General features: G+C 58.7%; 1 protein-coding gene across 7 annotated transcripts in view; it reads left to right on the top strand.

Moving 5' to 3' along the window:
- CNOT1 (CCR4-NOT transcription complex subunit 1) overlaps window positions 1–15,254 on the top strand; it is a 79,221-nt gene that overhangs the window by 53,499 nt on the left and 10,468 nt on the right. For 4 of the 7 annotated variants that reach the window (XM_068168402.1, XM_068168398.1, XM_068168400.1 and 1 more), the window contains exons 31-39: window positions 2,851–3,147; window positions 3,543–3,683; window positions 3,793–3,897; window positions 5,224–5,343; window positions 5,865–6,059; window positions 8,328–8,470; window positions 9,207–9,315; window positions 9,415–9,584; window positions 12,177–12,408. In XM_068168402.1, the coding sequence (XP_068024503.1) occupies window positions 2,851–3,147; window positions 3,543–3,683; window positions 3,793–3,897; window positions 5,224–5,343; window positions 5,865–6,059; window positions 8,328–8,470; window positions 9,207–9,315; window positions 9,415–9,584; window positions 12,177–12,408 (1,512 nt within the window). The remainder of the gene's footprint in view (window positions 1–2,850; window positions 3,148–3,542; window positions 3,684–3,792; window positions 3,898–5,223; window positions 5,344–5,864; window positions 6,060–8,327; window positions 8,471–9,206; window positions 9,316–9,414; window positions 9,585–12,176; window positions 12,409–15,254) is intronic. The other 3 variants (XM_068168399.1, XM_068168401.1, XM_068168397.1) reach the window with 1 other exon arrangement.

Here is a 15,254-nt window from a genome sequence, read left to right as displayed (position 1 = left end):
ATGTTCAAGTGGTCTGCTGCTGTGATCTTTACATTCCCCAGTGCTGTGGGCTGAAATGTTGTCCCCCCTTGCCAGAGCAGCTGGGCTGGAAGCAAATGAAAGCTGGATCTCCAAGCAGAGCTGCAGTCTGCAGTGGAGTGCAGTGAATGTGGACCAAGAAATACAATAGTCACAGATAGTTACAGTCCCTAAACAGCATAAGGACCCTCCTGGCCCAAGAGCTGCTCCCTCTCTGCCTGCCCCTGACAAGAGGGCCAAGAGGCAGAAGCAGAGAGGTTAATACCACTCACAACAAAAGCAGTGCAGCCAAGGTCAGGCAGAAGCAAGTTAGTGTCTCCCAGGAGAGGGAGGCTGTTCTGGTGCCAGCAGTTGAAGTCCCTCAGCTCTCTTCCAGTGGCTTGTGTGGAGCTGTCCTTGTTTGCCTTTTTACACCCAGCAGGGAGCTGTTTACATTTTCACTGCTTTGCTGTTCAGGGTCTGTGACAAACTGTTCAAGGCATGGCCTGAACCTACCCCAGCCAGCTGCTTCTGTTCACAGCACCCCAGGGTGCCAGGGGTGGGAAGGGACCCAAAGAGATCCAACCCCCCCCTGCCAGAGCAGAACCCTGCAGCCTAGCTCAGGTCCCACAGGAACACATCCAGGCCTGGAAGGGCTCCAGGGAAGGAGACTCCACATCTTCTGTGGGGAGCCTGCTCCAGTGCCCTGTGACCCTTCCCCCTTGTGTTGTGGAACCTCCTGTGCTGCACCTTACATCCATTGCTCCTTGCCCTGTCACGTGGAGCCAGTGAGCAGAGCCTGTCCCCTCCCTCCTGCCCCCCAGCCCTCAGATACCTACAGACATTTATTAAATCCCCTCTAAGTCTTCACTTTTCCAGACTGAACAGCCCCAGCTCCCTCAGCCTCTCCTCCCCAGGCAGTGGTCCCCTAACCATCCTTGCAGCCCTCTGCTGGACCCTCTCCAGCAGATCCCTGTCCCTCCTGACCTGGGGAGCCCAGAACTGAACACAGCACTCAAGATGAGGTCTCACCCAGGGTCACATGGGGAGCTTGCTGCCCACCAGCACTCCAAGGCCTTTCTCTGTGCAGCTGCTTCCCAGCAGGGCAGCCCCTGGCCTGTGCCAGTGCCTGCTGTTACTCCTCCCCCCATGCAGGAGCCTGTGCTTGTCCCTCTGGAAGCTCATGAGGTGTGCTGAAGGCAGATGGGGCTGTGGCTTCAGTGCTGGGCCCCAGCCTGTTCAATATCTTTATTGATGGTCTGGAGGAGGGGATGGAGTCCAGCAGCAGCAAGTTTGCAGATGGCACCAAGCTGGGGGCAGGAGTTGATCTGTCAGAGGGTAGGAGAGCTCTGCAGAGGGATCTTGCCAGGCTGCACAGATGGGCAGAGTCCAAGGGCAGGAGATGGATGTGTTCAAAGTGCCTGGGGCTGCACATTGGCCACAGCAACCCCAGGCAGTGCTACAGGCTGGGGGCAGAGTGGCTGAGAGCAGCCAGGCAGAGAGGGACCTGGGGGGAGTGGTGGAGAGCAGCTGAACAGGAGCCAGCAGTGTGCCCAGGGGGCCAAGAAGGCCAAGGGCATCCTGGCCTGGATCAGGAGCAGTGTGGCCAGCAGGAGCAGGGAGCTCATCCTGCCCTGTGCTCAGCACTGCTCAGGCCACCCCTGGAGTCCTGTGTCCAGCTCTGGGCTCCTCAGGTTAGGAAAGAGGTTGAGCTGCTGGAAGGTGTCCAGAGAAGGGCAAGAAAGCTGGGGAGGGGTCTGGGGCACAGCCCTGTGAGGAGAGGCTGAGGGAGCTGGGGTTGTTTAGCCTGGAGAAGAGGAGGCTCAGGGGAGACCTTCTTGCTCTCTGCATCTGGGTCGAGGCAATCCCAGGCACAAATACAGGCTGGGCAGTGACTGGCTGGAAAGTAGCCCTGAGGAGAGAGACTTGGGGGTGCTGGTGGACAAAAGGCTCAACATGAGCTCTCAGTGTGCACTTGCAGCCCGCAAAGCCAATCAGATCCTGGGCTGCAGCAGGAGAAGTGTGGCTAGCAGGTTGAGGGAGGTGATCCTCCCCCTCTACTCAGCCCTAGTGAGACCCCACCTGGAGTACTGTGTCCAGTTCTGGAGCCCCTATTACAAGAGGGATATGGAGGTGCTGGAAGGTGTCCAGGGAAGGGCCACAAGGATGATCAGAGGGCTGGAGCACCTCTCCTGTGAGGACAGACTGAAGGAGTTGGGGCTGTTCAGTCTGCAGAGAAGGCTCCGAGGTGACCTAATTGTGGCCTTCCAGTATCTGAAAGGGGCCTACAGGAAGGCTGGGGAAGGACTTCTCAGGATCTCAGGTAGTGATAGGACTAGGGGGAATGGAATGAAGCTGGAGGTGGGGAGATTCAGGCTAGATGTGAGGAGGAGGTTCTTCACCATGAGAGTGGTGAAACCCTGGAATGTGTTGTCCAGGGAGGTGGTCGAGGCCCCATCCCTGGGGGTGTTTAAGACCAGGCTGGATGAGGCTCTGTCCAGCCTGATCTAGTGTGGGGTGTCCCTGCCCATGGCAGGGGGGTTGGAACTAGATGATCCTTGTGGTCCCTTCCAAGCCTGAATGAAACTATGAAACTCCCTGCAGGGAGGTTGGAGCCAGGTGGGGGTTGGGCTCTTCTCCCAAGCAGCCAGCACCAGAACAAGAGTCCACAGTCTCAAGCTGTGCCAGGGGAGGTTTGGGCTGGAGGTGAGGAGAAAGTTCTTCCCAGAGAGAGAGATTGGCCCTGGGGATGTGCTGCCCGGGGGGAGGGGGTGGAGGTGTTCAGGGGGTGCTGGGCAGGCCGGGAGGCGCTGGGCAGCCCTGCTGAGGGCGCGGCGCCGGCGGCCGGCGCAGATCCCGCTGTTCCAGGCGCACCCGCAGCTGAAGCAGTGCGTGCGGCAGGCGATCGAGCGGGCGGTGCAGGAGCTGGTGCACCCCGTGGTGGATCGCTCCATCAAGATCGCCATGACCACCTGCGAGCAGATCGTGCGCAAGGACTTCGCCCTGGACTCCGAGGAGTCCCGCATGCGCGTGGCCGCGCACCACATGATGCGCAACCTCACCGCCGGCATGGCCATGATCACCTGCCGCGAGCCCCTGCTCATGAGCATCGCCACCAACCTCAAGAACAGCTTCGCCACCGCCCTCAGGGTAAGGGCCGCGCCGCCGCCGCCGCCCGGGGCTCCCCCTGCCTGCCCCGGGGCTCCCCGGCGCCAGGAGCACACTGAGGCGCTCGAACGTGTCCAGAGGAGGGCACAGGGCCAGGGAAGGGGCTGGGGCAATGGGGCCGGGGAGGAGGGGGCTGGGGCAATGGGGGCCGGGGAGGAGGGGGCTGGGGCAATGGGGCCGGGGAGGAGGGGGCTGGGGCAATGGGGCCGGGGAGGAGGGGGCTGGGGCAATGGGGCCGGGGATGGTTCTGTGGCACCAGGCCCTGTGAGGAGAGGCTGAGGGAGCTGCTGTCCTGTGTGGCCAGAGATGCAGGGGTTGAGGGTAGGGCTGTACAGGGTCTGCTTGCAGCCTCCGCTGATTGTCCTGGTTTCCAATAGGCAGCCTCCCCACAGCAGAGGGACATGATGGAGCAGGCCGCTGCCCAGCTGGCGCAGGACAACTGTGAGCTGGCCTGCTGCTTCATCCAGAAGACGGCGGTGGAGAAGGCAGGCCCCGAGATGGACAAGAGGCTGGCCACTGTGAGTCTGGGCTTGTCTTCTCCAAGCCTCTCCTCTGCTCCTGTCCCTCCAGCCTGGCTGTCAGAGCTTCATTCTGGTGATTTGTCTCTTCTTTCCCTTTCCTCCCCAGGAATTTGAGCTCAGGAAGCATGCCAGGCAGGAGGGGCGGCGCTACTGCGACCCCGTGGTCTTAACCTACCAGGCTGAGAGGATGCCAGAGCAGATCCGGCTAAAGGTGAGGGGCTGGGCTGAGCTGTGAGCTGGGACTGCTCCCTTCCCACCTTCTCAGGAGGATGGTGGTGCAGCTTCACACATTCACAGATTGCACTGAGTTGGAAGGGATCCTGCAGAGGCATCCTGTCCAACCCCCCTGCAGGCAGCAGGGACAGCTCCAGCTGCAGCAGGCTGCCCAGGGACACAGCCAGGCTGAGCTGCAAGGGCTGCAGGGATGGAGCCTCCACCACCTCCCTGGGCAGCCTGGGCCAGGCTCTCCCCAGCCTCCCTCTGCACAACTTCCTCCTCAGCTCCAACCTAACTCTGCCCTGCTCCAGCTCCAAACCATTGCCCCTGGGCCTAGCCCCACAGCCCCTACCCAGTCTTCCTGTAGGTCTCCTTCAGACACTGAAATGCAGCTCTGGGCCAGGCAGTGAGCCCAGTGCCACAGCTTCACAGATTGCATTGATTCTAAGGGAGCTTCCAAGGGCATTCTGTCCAATCCTGCTGCAGGCAGCAGGGCCATGTCCAGCTACAGCGAGCTGCCCAGGCTGACCTTGAATCTCTCCAGGGATGGGGCCTCAACCACATCTCTGGGCAGCCTGTTCCCAGTGTCTCACCAGCCTCACTGCAGACAGCTTCAGCTGAGCAGTGCTGTGCATCCTTGGTGTTGTCTAGCAGCACAGCTGCTGTTGGCTGGATCAGAACAGGAAATGCCTTCCCCTGGTGCTCCAAAATGAGTGGGCCCTTTTCTCACTTCCTCCAGGATGCTCTGTGTGGGCCTTGAACTGAAACATTCACTGCACCATAGAAATCTGAAAGGTCTTAGAATCACAGAAGGCTCTGGGTTGGAAGGGAGCTCCAGAGCTCAGCCAGTCCAACCCCCTGCACCCAGCAGGGACATCCCCAGCTGGATCAGGCTGCCCAGAGCCCTCTCCAGCCTCACCTGGAATATCTCCAGGGCTGGGATCTCCACCACCTCCTTGGGCAGCCTGTTCCAGTGTTCCAGCAGCCTCCTGGGGCAGAACTTGTTCCTCACATCCAATCTCAATCTGCTCTGCTCTAGTCTGAGGCCACTGCTGAGTAGTCTGTCCTGCTGTCCTGTCTCCTTCCCTTGAAGGCCTTATCGTGAGCTGGCAGAGCATTTCTCTTGTGCATCAGACATGTGAAGCCTGGACTCAGTTACTCCTGCTTCTGGGAGCACTCTGCTCTTGCTGCTGCAGGGCAAAGTCCTCCTGTGAGGTGTGGCAGGAGAGCTGCTGAATCCTTTCTGGTGTCTCTGTTTGCTGCCTGCCAGCCCAGCTCCTGTCTGAGCAGCAGTGAGGCAACTGTTGTCCTCCTTGCCCAGGTTGGAGGTGTGGACCCAAAGCAGCTGGCTGTTTATGAGGAGTTTGCACGCAATGTCCCTGGCTTCCTGCCCACCAATGACCTCACCCAGCCCACAGGCTTCTTGGCTCAGCCTATGAAGGTAAGGCTCTTGGCATCCTGCTGCTGCCGAGTGCTGCAGGGCTGGTCTGCTTTGCTGGAGGACTGGGGAGGGCCAGGCACTTGGGATGCTGGGGAGCAGTCAGGAGATGCAGCTGTGTTAATGGCCAGCTAACAGCAGCCTAAAGCTTGGATCCAGTGCCAGGGGTGCTTAACCCAAACTGGGGCAAGACCTGCAGGTCCTGAGTACCTCCTGGAGTTGCAGCAGCAGTGGAACACTTCATTCAGGTCCTGCTTTGCTTTTTGGGGGGAAGAGCGCAGCTGACAAGCATGGATTTGGACAGAAGAGATCCTTGCATCCAGCTTGGTCTTAAGGACTGCTAGAATTGCTTGCTAGTTACTGCCACAGCTTCACTTGCTCCTCTTGGTGTCCAACAGCTAAGCCCAGGGCTGTGCAGCCCTGAGTTCTGGCTGCTGCCTCCTCCAAAGCAGCCAAGCCAACCAGGCCTGGGTTTCCCAGGCGAGCCCCCCGGCACAGATCACTCACTCTCACTTTCTCCTAAGCAGCAGGCTTGGGCCACAGATGATGTAGCCCAGATCTATGACAAGTGCATGACAGAGCTGGAGCAGCACCTGCAGTCCATTCCCCACACCCTGGCCATGAACCCTCAGGCCCAGGCCCTGCGCAGCCTGCTGGAGGCCGTGGTGGTGGCTCGGAACTCCCGTGACGCTATTGCTGCTCTTGGGCTCCTGCAGAAGGTGAGTGAGGGCAGCTCCCCTCCTCTCAGCAGCTCCTCTCTGCCTTCTGGGTTGTCTTGCTGCTGACTGTATCCCAGTGCATCCTGTGGGACCTGCTTGGGGAATGCACTGAGTGAGAGCCCCGGTGGTGCCTGGGTTTGTTCTCCAGCTGGTAGCTCAGGCTGCTGTGGGAAGGAGCAGCTTCAGAGTCTTGGCTCTGCTGGGGGTGGGGTTTGTTCATGTGGCAAGGAGGGAGCTGTTTGCACTCCAGAACAGCCTTTCATTTCAGGCTGGTTTGGAGGAGGAGGCGGTGTCTGAGCCACCCTTGTAGGCAGAGTGTGTTGAGCATAGTGCTGGGTTTAGAGAGGCACACTTGGGGACTCTGGTCTGCAGTAACTGATGTTCTGATCCTGGAGGATGGCTTGACATCAGCACATGGCCAAGCAGGGAGCTGCTGCAGAGTCCAGAAGCTCTGAGGCTGCTGAGGGGCCTGGAGCAGCTCTGGGAGGAGCAAAGGCTGAGAGCCCTGGGGCTGAGAGCCTGGAGCAGAGCAGCCCCAGAGGGCAGCTGAGAAATGCTCAGCAAGAGCTAAAGGAGCTGTGGGGGGCAAGAGGCTGGGGCCAGGCTCTGCTCAGGGGTGCCCAGGGGCAGAGGGCACAGACTGGCACCCAGGAGGAGAAAGTTTTGGTGTAAGGCTGCTGGAGGCCTGGAGCAGGCTGCCCAGAGAGGTTGTGGAGCCTCCTGGTGTGGAGAGCTTCCAACCCCCCCCTGGGCACTGTGCCCCTGGGCATTGTGCTGAGGGTGCTCTCTTTAGCAGGGGGATGGACTGGCTGATCTCCAGAGGTCCCTTCCAACCCCCCCATGCTGGGCTTTTGTCCATCCAGCTGCTTGCTCACTCTGCTCTCAGGCAAGGCAGGGAGGAAGGGGAGGTGACTTGTTGGTTCAGGTTGTGGCAGTGCAGTGGGGAAGGCTTTTTGCTGTGGGCACAAGCCAACCAAAACAGAACAAGCAGCCTCACCTCAGCAGCCCCTGTGGGCCTGCTTCTCAGAGAGCAGGGCCTGGGCACATGTCACATCTGCTTGGGAAGGCAAACAGCAGCACCATGAATGCCTCCTTTCATCTCCCTTTGCCTGAGTGCTGGTGCTGAACATGATGTCCCCTGGTGGGCACTATCCCTTTATTCAGCCTGGGGCAGCTGTCCTGGCTCAGCTGCTGCCCAGCTTCTTGCCCAGGCTGGGAGGATGAAAGCCTTGGTTCTGGGCAGCTGGTGCTCAGCAGCTGGAGGCCTCCTCCAACCTGGTTGCTTCTGTGAGTTTGGAAAAGAGGAGGCTGAGAGGAGACCTCATTGCCCTCTGCAACTACCTGAGAGGACACTGTAGAGAGGCTGCTGCTGGTCTCTTCTCACAGGTAATCAGTGAAAGAACAGAAGGGAGTGGCCTCAAGCTGCCACTGGGTAGGTTTAGACTGGACCCAGGAAAGATGTTTTCCCAGCAGGAGTGGTCAGGGATTGCAGTGTGCTGCCCAGGGAGGTGGTGGAGCCCCCAGCCCTGGCTGTGTGTAATGGTGGTTTGGATGCAGTGCCTGGGGCTCTGGTTTGGACTTGGTGATCCTGAGGGTCTGTTCAGCCTGAAGGTTTCTCTGCTTCTGTGAATGGACAGCACAGCAGTGCTTTGCCAGCACCACTCCAAGCACAGCACCCTATGGGCTGCAAGTGGGGAAACTTCTCTTCACCCTGGCCAGATGTCCTGCTGTGGTGTCTCCAGCATTATGAGAAGGATGTGGAACTGTTGGAGTGATGCCAGAGGAGGCCACAAAGATGCTGCCAGGGCTGGAGCAGCTCTGCTGGGAGCACAGGCTGAGGGAGCTGGGGCTGTGCAGCCTGGGGAGGAGAAGGCTCCAGGGGGACCTCAGAGCTGCTGCCAGGACCTGAAGGGATCCTGCAGGGAGGCTGCAGAGAGACTTTGGCTGAGGGGGTCTGGAGCCAGGCTAAGGGGGAAGGGTTTGGAGCTGAGGCAGAGCAGGGTCAGAGTGGAACTGAGGAAGAAGGCCTTCAGCAGGAGGGAGCTGAGACTCTGGCCCAGGCTGCCCAGGGATGAGGATGGAGGATGGCTTGGCGCTGGCCCACGGCCGGAGTAGCTGATAGCACCTCCCAGCCTTACCAAGGCCTCCAGCCCACAGCCACAGTGGTGTGCTGCCCGTCTGCTGAGTCGTGTGGGTGGTGACCCTCGCTGAGGGGGACTTGGAAGAGGACTTGTGTTGCCCTCTGCTAACAGGCTGCATCTGTTCCAGGCTGTAGAGGGCTTGCTGGATGCCACCAGCGGGGCGGACGCCGACCTGCTGCTGCGCTACCGCGAGTGTCACCTGCTGGTGCTGAAGGCCCTGCAGGACGGCCGTGCCTATGGCTCCCCCTGGTGCAACAAGCAGATTACCAGGTCAGTTCCCAGCCCGCAGGGACAGTGGCCTTCATCCTGTGGCTGCTGTCACTCTGCCCCACTCCCCTGTTGGTGTTCTGCACGGCTGCCCTTCGCACAGAGGAAACAGCTGGGTTCGAACCGTGCTGCTGCACCGTAGAGCCTGGAGGGAACCTTCCAGGGGATTAAGGGTTGGGTTTGTCCTTACTTGACAGCAGATGTCTCGGGGGGCTTCAGCAGGGCAGGGGCACCTGTGGCCGGGCCGGGGGAGGCCTCAGCTGGGCAGGGGTGCCTCAGCTGGGCAGGGGTGCCTCAGCCAGCCTGGCCGGGGGCACCTTCAGCTGTGCCGGGGGTGCCTCAGCCAGCCGGGCAGGGGCTGCCTCAGTGGGACTGGGCTGCCTCAGCCAGCCGGGCAGGGGCTGCCTCAGTGGGACTGGGCTGCCTCAGCCAGCCGGGCAGGGGCTGCCTCAGTGGGGCCGGGGTGCCTCAGCTAGCCGGGCAGGGATGCCTCCAGCCGGGCCAGGGGCACCACTTGGCCCTCAGCAGAGAGGCTGCTGAACAGACTGAAGTTCTGGAAGGCCTCTGCTGACCGCTCGCGGAGGGCAGCACAAGGCCGTGCGGCCTCTGGCTGTGTGAGCTCAGCCATTGCCTTAGAGAGGGCTCAGTCTGGGGGTGGCAGAGCTGCTGAGGTGTGAGTTGCTTCACTGAAGCTGTGTTTGAAGCCCAGTGCTTTACAAGCAGTGCTGCAACCCCCCAGGTGCCTGATCGAGTGCAGGGACGAGTACAAGTACAACGTGGAGGCCGTGGAGCTGCTCATCCGCAACCACCTCGTCAACATGCAGCAGTATGACCTGCACTTGGCCCAGGTAAAGGCAGCTGGCCCCTTCTGGAGGAGAAGGAGGAAGGTTTGGGGCCCCTTTGGTGGTGATGGTTGAACTTGAATTGCCTTTTCTCCACACTGACAGTCCATGGAGAATGGCCTGAACTACATGGCCGTGGCCTTCGCCATGCAGTTGGTCAAGATCCTGCTGGTGGACGAGAGGAGCGTGGCCCACGTGACAGAGGCAGATCTCTTCCACACCATCGAGACACTCATGAGGATCAATGCTCATTCCAGAGGAAATGCCCCTGAAGGGTGAGCCTGAACATCTGGGTGCTGTTCACTCTCTCCTGCTCTTTGCTCTGGATGTTGTATGGGCAGTACCTCCTCAGCATCGCTGCGGGGGGGTGCTGCACAGACAGGAACCAGAAGAGCTGGGCTGAGGTGGTGCCAAGGGAGCTTTAGGTTGGAGATGAGGAGCAGCTCCTTTGCTGCCAGAGTGGTCATGGATTGGCAGAGGCTGCCCAGGGAGGTGGTGGAGTTCCCATGCCTGGAGGTGTTCCAGAACCCTGTGGCCATGGCACTTGGGTTACCACTGGACTCCATCTTAAAGATCTTTTCCAGCCTTCATGATTCCATGACTGAGTCCCACTGGTTCAACCTTTAGGGCTGCAGGCCTCTCATAGCTCAAGTTGCCACTTTTAGGTAACTGCTGATTTTATGTCAAAAGAGAGGCAGCTGCAGCATCACATCAAATGGAGAAGAGAAGGCTCCAGGGAGACCTTCTGGTGGCCTTCCAGGAGCTGCAGGGGGCTGCAAGAAAGCTGGGGAGGGACTTTGGAGGGTGTTGGGTAGTGATGGGACTGGGGAGAATGTGGATCCAAGCTAGAGGAGGGGAGATTTAGATTAGACATCAGGAAGGAGTTGTTGGGCAGGAGGGTGGTGAGAGCTTGGCCCAGGCTGCCCAGGGAGGTGGTGGAAGCCTCCTGCTGATGCCTGGAGGTGTTTGCAGCCAGGCTGGAGGTGGCTGTGAGCAAGCTGCTGTGGTGTGAGGTGTCCCTGCCCATGGCAGGGGCTTGGAGCTGCCTGAGCCTTGGGGTCCCTTCCAGCCCTGACAACTCTGTGAACTCTTGAGCCCTAAAGCCTTGCTGTGCACTGTGCTCCCAGGTCCCATGCTGCTCACTTGGGTTCCTGCTTTGTATCAAGTCCAGGCAATGTCCTTACCTGTTCCAGCTCTTCAGTAGCTTGGTGTTAATTTGTTCATCACAAGCAAGTCATCAAAGTGGACAAGAAGCCATCATCCTCCAGCTTCCTGTGGCATTCTGTGTGCTGGGAACTAGGCAGCAAACATTGCCACAGCCTCTGGAAAGCCCTCTGGGACTTGCAGGTTGCTGAGGTGGAAGCAGTCGCTGCTGAGTTTCTGAAACACACTTGGGTGCAGCTTGAGCTCTGGGTTGCTGTGAGAGGAGCCAGCAGCTGGAGGTAGTGGCAGCAGTGGCTGTTGCTAGTGGGAGTCCCCAGACAAGCCCATCATAGCATCAGTCAGGGTTGGAAGGGTCCACAAGGATCAGCCAGTTCCAACCCCCCTGCCATGGGCAGGGACACCCCACACTAGATCAGCCTGGCCAGAGCCTCACCCAGCCTGGGCTTAAACACCTCCAGGGACAGGGCCCCAACCACCTCCCTGCACAACCCATTCCAGGCCTTCACCACTCTCATGGGGAAGAACTTCCTCCTCACCTCCAGCCTCAATCTCCCCCTCTCCAGCTTCATTCCATTCCCCCTAGTCCTATCACTGCCTGAGATCCTGAGCAGTCCCTCCCCAGCCTTCTTGGAGCCCCCTTCAGATCCTGGAAGGCCACAATGAGGTCACCTGGGAGCCTTCTCTTCCCCAGACTGAACAGCCCCAACTCCTTCAGTCTGTCCTCATAGGAGAGGTGCTCCAGCCCTCTGCTCATGGGACATCTTAATCCTAGAATGGCTTAGGAAGGGATCTCAGAGATCATCTCCTCCAACTTCCCTGCCATGGGGCAGGGACCTCTCTCAGCTAGAGGCTTTGGGGCTTCCACAGTCTGCCCAAGAGAGAGTTGGGGTTGCTCAGCCTGCAGAAGTGAAGGCTTTGGAGAGACCTTCTTACAGCTTTCCAGTGCCTTCAGGAGAGCTGGAGAGGGATGGTGACAGGGTGAGGGGTGATGGCTTCAGGCTGGTAGAAGCTGGGTTTAGATGAGACATCAGCAGGAAGCTCTTCCCCTTGAGGGTGGTGAGGCCCTGGCACAGGCTGCCCAGAGAAGTTGTGGAGGCTCCAAACCTGGCAGTGCTCAAAGCCAGGCTGGATGGGGCCTTCAGCACTCTGGTCTGGTAGGAGACATCCCTGCCCACAGCAGTGGAGTTGAAGCTAGATGATCTTCAAGGTCCTTTGCACCTCAACCCATTCTGTGTTGGTGAAGAAGAGTGAGGAGGAAGTTCTCCCCAGCAAGAGAGATTGGCCCTTGGGATGTGCTGCCCAGCGGGGTGGTGGAGTCCCCATGCCTGGAGGGGTTCAAAGGCTTGGATGTGGCACTTGGAGCTGTGATTGAGCTGTCAGGAGGTGTTGGACTTGATGATCTCTAAGGTCTTTCCCAGCCTGGTTGACTCTGAAGCTGGATCTCACCCCTGTGGTGCTCTGCTGGGTGAGCTGGAGGAGAGCTTCCAGGCTGCTCTGACCTTCAGCATTCCAAACTTCACCCTACATGTGTCTGCTCTGAGGACTTAGTTCTGCACTTCCAGTGAGGACTGGAAGTACAGAGGTTCAGCTTAAGAAGCAATTTGCTTTCTTCAGCCCTCTGGGAGCTGCACTTTGAGTTGCTGCATCTTGCCAGGGGGAGGAGAAGCCTTAACCCAGCTCTCGGCTCTGCTCTCTGCCCTCAGGTTGCCCCAGCTGATGGAAGTGGTCCGCTCCAACTACGAAGCCATGATTGACCGAGCTCATGGGGGCCCTAACTTCATGATGCATTCAGGAATATCCCAAGCCTCTGAGTATGATGATCCCCCTGGCCTGAGGGAGAAGGCAGAGTACCTGCTGAGGGAGTGGGTGAACCTCTACCACTCGGCTGCAGCTGGCCGCGACAGCACCAAAGCCTTCTCGGCGTTTGTCGGACAGGTAGAGCTTTGGGACAGAAAGGTGCTTTTTGGTCCACATCAGTAAGGGCTCAGGCCCCCAGTGCAGAGCACTTCTAACCCACCTTAGGCAGCCTTTGGAAACTTGCAGGGCTGTGGCAGTGGGCTGGCCCAGCTGCCTCTGCTTTCCATGGTGAAGCTCTGTCGAAGCTTCTGCCCCTGGCCAGATCATGCTTCAGATCCTGTAGCCCCAAGCTGTCCACTCACAGCAGGAGCTTTGGGACAGGTCTGCTGGCAAGGGAGCTTCAGCTGAGATGGCTGCTGGGAGCATTGAGGCCACTCTGCTTTGCAGTGTTGCCCAGCAGCAGGACAAGGGGCAATGGGAAGGTGGCTTGATACTGGCCTATGGCCAGCTAGGGAACTGCTGGAGAGAGTCCAGGGGAAGCTACAGAGCTGCTTAGGGGCCTGGAGCATCTCTGAGGAGGGAAGGCTGAGAGCCCTGGGGCTGTTCAGCCTGGAGAAGGGCAGCCCCAGAGGGCATCTGATCAAGCCAAAGGGTGGGGGGCAAGGGGATGGGGCCAGACTCTTGTCAGTGGTGCCCAGGGACAGGGCAAGGGGCAGTGGGCACAAAGAGGAACCCAGGAGAAGAAACTGGAGCAGGCTGCCCAGAGAGGTTGTGGAGGCTCCTCCTCTGGAGAGCTTCCAATCCCCCTTGGGCCATTGTGCTCCTGGGTGAGCTGCTGTGGGCCCCCTGCTTGAGCAGGGGGATTGGGCATCTCCAGAGGTCCCTTCCGACCCTTGCCATGCTGGGATCTCTCTGACACTCTATTCTTGGCACCTCCTTGAGTGCAGCTCCAAGGGAGCCCCTGCCTCAGCCTCCTTGCATTGCCTCCTGTTCCAGTTGCTGTGCTACCAGCACCAGAATGCTGCAGGCTTTGCAGCAGCCAGCAAAGAGCAGCTGAAGCCCTGGAGTGTGCCTAAAGATCTTGACTGATGCAACCATTTTCTATGTGACTTCAGTCTCCTCATGCCAGCTTTTCCTTGCTCTCATCCCTACTGCATGGCATCTTCCTGGAGTGCTGCAATGGATCCTGTGGCCATTTAATGCCACCTGAGCCTTTGTACAGCTGGAAGTGTGCTGATAGTGTGCTTCGGTGGGGTGCATCCCCACTGCTCAGGGCACTCCTGGCCTGCTTCACTCTTGCCAGCCTTCCTTGCTTGCCTGTGGTGCTTATTGGATCAGATTTGAAGCAGCAGTTGCACCCACATCAAAATGCAGTGCTCTGCTGGAGTTGTTTCCTTTCCAGGCTTCACTGCTGGTCTCTTACAGGAGTGTTCAGTGCTAACTGCACTCATGTTCTGTTACTCAACTTGGGTGACCCTAATTTTGCCTGCTTGAATTCCCTGCTCCTTCCTCACATCACATCCTGTGGCTCTGGGAGAGGAGCTGGCCTGAAGTTGTGCCAGGGGAGGCTTAGGTTGGAGAGGAGGACAAAAATCTTTGCTGCAAGAGTGGTGAAGGATTGGCAGAGGCTGCCCAGGGAGGTGGTGGAGTCCTCATCCCTGGAGGTGCTCAACAAACCTGTAGCCATGGCACTTGGGGCCATAGTTTGGTGGCCATGGTGGGGTTGGGTTGCTGCTTGGACTCTTCCAGCTGGAACAATTCTGTGACTCCTGCCCTCTAGTCTTTAGGAGAAAGAGCACAGAACTTGACCTGAATCCCTTTGTTCCAGACACAGAGGGCCTGCAGAGATCCTGCTGGGCTGTCATCCTGCACAGCTTCAGCTCTGGGCAGCAGGAGCTCAGGAGTCAAAAGCTTTATTCAGGACTCAGAAGTTTCCTGCAGGAGCTCAGGAGTCAAAAGCTTTATTCAGGACTCAGAAGTTTCCTGCACTTTGATGCTTTTAATGCTGGAGGGGTAACAAATCAAAGGATCTCAAGGATCTCCTGGGGGTTTTTACCTCTATGTCATTACAACCAACCTATTCCCCCACCCTCCACCCCCACTGCAGAGCAAGCACCACAGCCCCCACCCAGTCTGTGCATGTTGTGTTCCTGTGAGGAAAAGCAGTTGGCTTCTGCAAAGTTACAGCAAAGCAGTGCTGGCAGGAGCTCCATCACAGAATTCACCAGGCTGGGAGAGCTCAGAGCTCGTCCTGTCCAACCTAGCACCCAGCACCATCCAGCCCACTCAGCCATGGCACTGAGTGCCTCATCCAGGCTCTTTCTGAACACTCCCAAGGCCAGTGACTCCACCACCTCCCTGGGCAGCCCATTCCAAAGGCCAGTCACCTCTTACTGTGGAGGATTTCTTCCTAACACCTGGTAGGAGCCATTGCCACAGCTTAGACCCCACCATGGTTGGGCTCCTGAAAGCCAGACAGGCTGAAGCACTGCTCCCTTTTGCTGCCCCCCAGTGCTGGGGGCAGCACTTGCTACTGAAACATGCTCCCCCAGGATGCTTAAAAAGAAGTGGGATCAAAAAGATTCTACCTGGGAGTAAACGTGTCTCCTAAAGTTGGATTGCCAGCCTCAAGCTGCCTTAAATCCTCCTGTTGGGGCACAGTGGCAAGAGATTAGTTGCTGCCAATCTCCCTTGAGAGCATGGTAAGAGTTAATTGTGCCAGGGTGCCTTGTGGAGCCTGTGGTGCTAGAGATCCTCACTGTCAGCACAGGCTGGGGGAGAAGGGGAGAGAGAGCAGCCCTGAGGAGAAGGCCTTGGGGGTGCTGGTGTGGGAGAAGCTGGGCAGGAGCAGGCAGGGGGAGGCTGCAGCACAGAAGGCAAATCCCAGCCTGGGCTGCAGCCAAAGCAGCATTGCCAGCAGAGCCAGAGAGGGGATTCTGCCTCTGCTCTGCTCAGACCTCCCCTGCAGGGCTGGGGGCAGCTCT

Source organism: Melanerpes formicivorus, unplaced genomic scaffold, assembly GCF_026170545.1.
Source record: "Melanerpes formicivorus ecotype bairdi unplaced genomic scaffold, bMelFor1.0.p_v2 SCAF_137, whole genome shotgun sequence".
Lineage (NCBI taxonomy): Eukaryota > Metazoa > Chordata > Aves > Piciformes > Picidae > Melanerpes > Melanerpes formicivorus.
Note: the sequence above shows the minus strand (reverse complement) of the source record. Positions and strands in the feature narration are given on the sequence as shown.